This window comes from Liolophura sinensis, chromosome 1 (assembly GCF_032854445.1).
Source record: "Liolophura sinensis isolate JHLJ2023 chromosome 1, CUHK_Ljap_v2, whole genome shotgun sequence".
In the NCBI taxonomy this organism is placed as follows: Eukaryota; Metazoa; Mollusca; class Polyplacophora; order Chitonida; family Chitonidae; genus Liolophura; species Liolophura sinensis.
Genome location: NC_088295.1, coordinates 19,305,257 through 19,312,391, shown reverse-complemented (window position 1 = coordinate 19,312,391; position 7,135 = coordinate 19,305,257). Strand labels below are relative to the sequence as shown.

At 39.3% G+C, this 7,135-nt stretch overlaps 1 protein-coding gene across 1 annotated transcript; it reads left to right on the top strand.

Annotated features, from left to right (window-relative positions):
- Positions 1-313: 313 nt before the first annotated feature.
- Positions 314-6,538, top strand: LOC135474058 (peptidyl-prolyl cis-trans isomerase-like). The gene is made up of 5 exons (XM_064754086.1): positions 314-476; positions 4,083-4,113; positions 4,477-4,662; positions 5,771-5,846; positions 6,124-6,538. Exons 1-5 carry the CDS (start codon positions 408-410, stop codon positions 6,254-6,256), a joined length of 495 nt encoding a protein of 164 aa, XP_064610156.1. The 5' UTR covers positions 314-407; the 3' UTR covers positions 6,257-6,538.
- The last annotated feature ends 597 nt before the right edge of the window (positions 6,539-7,135 follow it).

The following is a 7,135-nucleotide window of genomic DNA, read 5'->3' as shown; positions in this document are numbered from 1 at the left end:
CCAGCTGCATATCAGTGAATCCCATTTTTCCGGCATGCATGGGCACCGCCCTGTGTTAAATGCTTATCGCCCCTGAACAATGAGAGGGCGGTTGGGCGCCTTACTCATTATTACGCGTGAATAAATAGTTTCACGCAAAACATTCAAATCACAGTTCTTTCCGGCCTCATTTTGGTTTCAATCCTGACAGATTTTTTACTGTTTTAATGTGGAAGCAAATAAATTATGTACTTGCATCTATTCTGTCGTAGAATTTGTGTGCGTAGTGATATCTGAATGATTTAAGTAGGGTATATAACGACCACGTGGGTTTCGCTCCCGCCGGTGGAGTTCATTCTATTCAGTGCGGCCTATCGTCAACATACAAAATTAAGCTCTTACGTATCGTTAGGCGTTTGTCGAACATAATGGCCAATCCTAAGTGTTATTTTGACATCACAATTGGTGGCAAAGATGAAGGGAGAATCGTAATGGAGGTAAGTTGCGGTGGGAAAGCACAGAATGGTTTACAGGTTTGACCGCACATTGGCGGGTTGAACTATGACGAGATGGCGATCATCATAGCGGTGCCCGCCATGCTAGTGTTGGAAGTCACGAGAAGCTTCCCTGTAGCTGATCGATTTACGCTATATGGTTTCTTACTGCGATCGGATTCTAATTAGTTCACCATGGATTTATCATGGAATTAATACAGAACTGAGTTTTTTTGACTTGCTGTTCATGTGGTGAGGAAATCCGTGAGCCATCCGGCATGCAAGAGTTATATTTTAGACAATGAGCGCCCGGCACTGCGTGGTAGTCGTACCGACTTCCATCTATCAGCCTTGTTCTTTACGCTCTCCCTCTACCCGGCCCAAATCAACTGGGCCATTTACACCCCTCCTCTCAATCAACTGTGCTATTTAGGAAATCACCAACTCCCTCGCCGTTTAAACTACACACCTGCACTGAACATGGGTGGCCATATGCCGTTATCGGGGGGGGGGGGGGGATGTGAGGAGCTAAAAAAACACTTGTCTGAAAGAGAAAATATGAAAATCAAGCCAACATCACAAGAACTTTTTGCAATTATGGTCTGAAGTATTTTTCTTATTTTTTTCTTTCAGGAGAAGGGTGTTTAAAAACATGTTTGTTTAGTAGATAGTTGGGACCATCTTTTGGTATATATCGTCTTTGCAAAATAACGCTGTATAATATTATATAAGCATGTGCTGCATCTCTAAAAAAAAATTATGTGAGTGTATACTTGTTTGTATCCAAATGCATGCATTCAATCTGAATTATAATGGTTATGAATATATGAAAAAAATAAATGTGATCAAGATCCAGGTTCAGCACATTGTGTTAGCTGAAGAGACTAAATTCTGGTGCAAGTGTGTTTATTAAATAGGCCTAAATGACGTCCTCATTTATAACATTATTATACAGTCTACACTAAGATGGTTGGGAGTTCAAGTCCAGCTCATGCTGGCTTCCTTTCCGGCCGTAAGTGGGAAGGCCTGCCAGCAGCCTATGCGTGGTTGTGGGTTTCCCCCAGGCTCTGCCTGGTTTCTCTCCCACGATAATGCAGGCCGCCGTTGTATAAGTGAAATATTCTTGGTTACGGCGTAAAACACCATTCAAATAAATAAATAAATTCTAGTACAAATGTGTTTATTGAATATCCTGTGACATCTTCAATTATAACATTAATATACAGATGATATACACCAAGAGGGTTGTGAGTTGAAGTTGAGCTCATGCTGGCTTCATCATCTCTGGCCAAACGTGGGAAAAACCAGTCAAGAAATAAATGTACCAGAGCTTGTCCTAAATACCCACCATGCAAAGGTTTTTTCAAGCATCTATGTTTTTCCTTTAAAGAGTGATCAGAATCTAGAATTCTGATGTCCAAATTACCCCGCCTCCATCCCCCAACATTTCCATGAATAAAGGAAAACTAAGAAAACCTTAAAAGAAATGACGAGATTTCGTGTTACATAGCTTGACTTCATATAGATTGTTTCATGGGCCATTTGTGCTGTGCATTGATTGCACTACTGAGTTATACATTGTTTGAATGCAGAAATGTAGCAATCAGAAGAAAAATAGTGTACATGAAAATCCATTATAGCACTCAGTACCTGAATGGGCATAATTATGAAAATAATTACCCAATTGTAATTAAACTTAAGCGTGCACAAGTTCGATTACATGAAAGATGTATGCTAAATTCCAGGGAAATGGGGAACCTTGGGAAGAGTTCCGAGGAAAAAATTTGAATACATTTAAAGACAAATTGTTCTTTATATTCTACATCCAAAATGACCGATGAAACCATTGCTATTTGTCATTTAAGACTGTTTTTGTGGTCTTGTCTTGTTAGGTTGATTTCCGTATCTTTTGACATGTGGTTCTGAGATTTAAGGGCACCAAACTTGCCATGACAGCACAGTTATTTTGACAAGGGAGAAGGAAATACTTCTGTGGATTTCAACATTTCGACTCGGGAATTGTTTTATACTCGTAGAAGTGGTAATAAACGTCCTATTCTCTTTAATGCACACCAGAAATTAGCATGTACAGCCATTTCAAAGTGGATTTAAATGCCCACTTCGTTCCTCAAAGTACCTTGCGGAATGGACCTACTGGCCTTTTTAATTCAATCATTAAACGTTGAGGCAGGTAAATATTAGAAATTGTTGAAAATTAGACTTCAGAGTTAATTTAATTGAACTAGCATGACCAAGACAGGAGAATAATCAACTTATATAATGTTATATTTGTGCTTCATTGTGTGAAGGCATTTTAGTTGGTAATATCTGGCTCCTGTCGAATATTGGCTGTGGGCAGATAGATTAAGGCTGTTGCGTGCACTGATGGCAGGCCCTTTCCAGTGAGGGCAGGCTGACTTGAGGTGTGGGTCCAAAAAAAAAGTTTCACCAATGGGAGATGCATGGAAAAGGCACTGTTATGCGTAGTCCTGAATAAGTGTGATTATGAAAATACAGGATAATCCATGGGGCTCGGCCATACATCCATCTCCATTTAGGCTGATAAAGGCCTTGACCTCAAGGTCAATCTTGAAGGCAGTTTCTCAAATGCTTTTGCCACAAGTCTTTGTGGATTGAAATGGGATCTACTATATAGGACTTCAATGACGTTATATTAAGCATGCAGCCACTAGGTTAAATAAGCCATATACCCAGAGGAAAACTTATCATCCAACTCCCAAATACAGTGAGATATCTTGTTTACCTAAAAAAAAAAAAAGAAAAAAAATGGGCCTTTCGAAATATGATAGTGGCCTACTGCTTGTGGTATGTGTTGATACTCCTGCGACCAGGTGATGGCTCTATTGGATGAAGTTTGTCAGTGAGCATGCCTGGCCTTGCCTTGCCTCCAGTTCACTTTCCTGAAGGCTGAGCAGTAGGCTAGTAAATTCAACCGGTCTCTGTAAATTTGACTTGGGTTAGTGGGAGTAGTCACTGCCCCCTTGCGGCCAGCACTACAATGAGACCATCCAAATGCATAAGGCACTGATCCTCGATCCATTTTCCTTTCCAATTCCCCTTCAATAAAACACTTGTTTAAGCTGCTTTCAGATTTTTAAACAAATCTCGAATCAGCATTTAAATGTTAAATGGATGACTGTGCCAGTGTGCAGCGTAAAAGACAATGGTCATGATAAATCAGACCGGTCTAGTGGCTTTCAGCGCTGATGCCTGCCTTTAGACCAAATTTATGGTGGTAGGACATTTCCTGAATGCATACAGTAGTTATCCATAGGCAATTCCTTGCTGTGCACAACATTTTTTTGAAGTCTAGTCAAATTTAGAAAAAGTGAAATGGTGCAGAGCAAGCCTAATCCTAAAATTGGGCACTGAAAATTTGCTGTGGCAAAGTTTGTCGAGAGCTGGTTAACTCAAGGCTCTAACCATGTTGTGTAATTGAAATATTATCCAGTATGGCATCTGTAACACCAGTCTGTCAACTGATAAAATGTGTTGTGATTTTACGCATTTGTCATAATTTGCATGTTCTTATTTTGCTACTAAAACTTGTTACTCCTACTTAAAGAAATGTCTTTGTTTTGTCTTCAGCTTCGTGCTGATGTTGTGCCCAAGACGGCAGGTAAGACCATGTGCAGGAGAAAGAGAAGTGGGTGTGGTGGGGACCATAGTTGTACGGCGTAAAAAAACTGACACGAAAAATCTAGAACATAAATTTACTAGATATTGCGATAAGAAATTTTTCCCAAATTTGATCAATTGACAGTATCCAGAAATTTCCATTTTTTGCTGTTCTATGATTTTTTGTCCTGTGAATTTATTAGTTTGATATTCAATATATGAAATTAAATGAAACATCATGATTTACATTTTCTTGTTCCGCATAATTTATTAAAAATAGATGCAGTTGGTAGGTCATTGAACTGCTGATGCGACTGCTGTTGGCTGTTTCTGAAAATATTACTATTTTCTTTTTGCTCTGCAGAGAACTTCCGTGCACTCTGCACTGGTGAAAAAGGTTTTGGCTTCAAGGGTTCAAAGTTTCACCGTGTCATTCCTGACTTCATGTGTCAAGGTGGTGACTTTACCAAAGGCAATGGAACGGGAGGCAAAAGTATTTATGGGGAGAAGTTTGCTGATGAGAACTTCACTCTGAAGCATGAAGGACCTGGTATGTTCTCGAATCTGATTTGTCCTTTTCTAGCCCTGTTAAAGTATTGTATCTCAAGGTAAATATTAATGTTTCAGCAGCAAACCTGTAATTGCTTGTAAACTGGTCGTGCCATGCATAGTGAGTTTAATATAGCTGGATAATTAGGATGCCCGTAAATTCTCCTATTCATCTTTCAGCTTGGTATTGCAAATAACATTCATATCGTCGTATGCAAAGCACACAGATATGAAAGTTTTATCATTTGGAGTCGCAAACTTGTCGCCCCCAATCCCTTTGATAGTTTCAAAACTGTAGACTGGGCTATTAGTGATGTGATCATAATCAATGTGCTCTAGTCCACTAACTCCTGAAAGTGTTGGAAACAAAACTCCCACCTGTGGAGTTTGAAATACAAATTGGAGGCGTTTGGATAATGGGCAAGCAGGGGTCATTCTAGCTTTGGGCTCTGCCTTTGTCGTCAATTTACTTTATGGATTTTCACTAGTCCACAACTAGAACTGCATGTACTTTATAAGATAATAAACTGTGCACTACACTCAAAAACACTTCGGGTCAAAAAGTTGATAAGAGGGCTGAGGAAAAACAGGATAAGGTTTATGACATTCATTAGGGTTCTTCCTCATAACTACATGTAAGTATGGTACAGGCTTGGTGAACTGAAGTTTAACTGTGAAAGAACTGGTGTTTTCCAGGAAATGGCTCGATGAACTAACAATTTGGTCATGAAACATTGGAATTAAAACAGTTTCATCTACTTGCCTATGTTTGCATGTTATTTGTGCTTTGTGAACTTTGGAGAGATACCTGATGGAGTAGTCTTTCATAGATTTAACTGTTTTACACCCAATGACTGTTTGAAAAAATGATCAAGGTTGCTGAAAATCATTAGGGTACTTCCTCTTGACAAAGTGAATAGTATGGTGTAAATTTGGGTAAACTGACATTTTAACAAGAAAAAAATGGACAGGTGCAGACGGTGTGACACATAGCAAAGCTATCATCCTACGTGAGCTCTGTATAGCTTTCTGTATACCAAAGCCGGACCATTTTTCATCCCCAATGTGAAATTGCTAACTTATCTTGACATTTTACCCGGCCTTTACAGGTACCTTGTCTATGGCAAATGCCGGACCGAACACAAATGGATCACAATTTTTCCTGTGCACAGTCAAGACTACTTGGTAAGTAGCTGTTGAGTTAGTATATAGATGTTTAAAGAAAAAAATACATTCAACTGTGTTCTTCAGAAAACCTGTATTTATATTTGGCTGGTGTATAATTTAATTACATGTCTAGATCTCTTGAAGATATTGCAGCCTTGCACAAGTCTTTTTTTTTTTATATATATAAGTTCTCATTATTAATTGATTAAAGTGTCAGTCAGTTGTGGTTAAGAAGAATAGTTGTTAATGTTGGCTTTTATTACACAATCAGTTTAATTTAATTCATTTCTTTCAGGTTGGATGGAAAGCATGTTGTCTTTGGAAAAGTGGTGGATGGAATGGATGTTGTAAAGAAAATTGAAAGCAAGGGGTCCGGAAGTGGCACACCTTCAGCACCAGTTGTGATTAAGGATTGTGGACAGTTGTAATTGTTTTTTCTTGTAACATTGATCTATTTTCAATGGTTTCTCTTCTGTATGCTCTTTCAAGCTGAGTTTTTGGAACTGTTAAATTTCGTAATTTGGTACTTAGTGTCTGACATGGTTAATCATTAGCTCGAAAAGTCTTGTATACTCTTGTCATTGAAATCATTTCATTTAAGTACATTCGTGTCATGAAAAAATCATGTCTTGCTGTAAATCCTATTGTCCGTAAAATGCCAATAAACTGGCATGAACTACCACCAGGACAAATGATTTGTCTGTTTATCTTAATTCTCCAGCATAAACCGGCCCGGATAGCACAGTTGGTAGAGTGTCCGCCTCGGGACCGGTAGATCCAGGATCAATCCTTGGTCGAGTCACACCTAAGACTTTAAAAGAGGAAGTTGTAACTTCCTCGTTTGGCGTTCAGCATGAAGGGATAGTGCAATGACTGGTTGACCCGTATCAGTATAATGTCTCGAGCGGGGCGGCTTACTTGCCTTCGGTAAGTCGTCTCAGTGATGCAGCACTAAATAAAAGAGCGGTGGAAATCCGTCCTGCAACAAGGAGGCACATTACACGTGCATGCACCCTAATGATTCCTTCGTCGTCATATGACTGAAAAATTGTTGAGTACGACGTTAAACCCCAAGCACTCACTCACTCACTCACTCTCCAGCATAAGGGTGAACGTTTTTTTTTTTTCCTCGGAGAGCAAGTATAACAAGGAATGTCTGTTTCCGAAACCTGCAGCTGTCCGTCTTAGCTCAGGTGACAAAATTTTCATCTGTCACTTGTCGAAACCTGTCCAGTCTTTGGGTTTCCATCTTCTAAATCCAACAATTTCTTTACGAATAACATGTAGAACAGAATGGCAGTACTGCA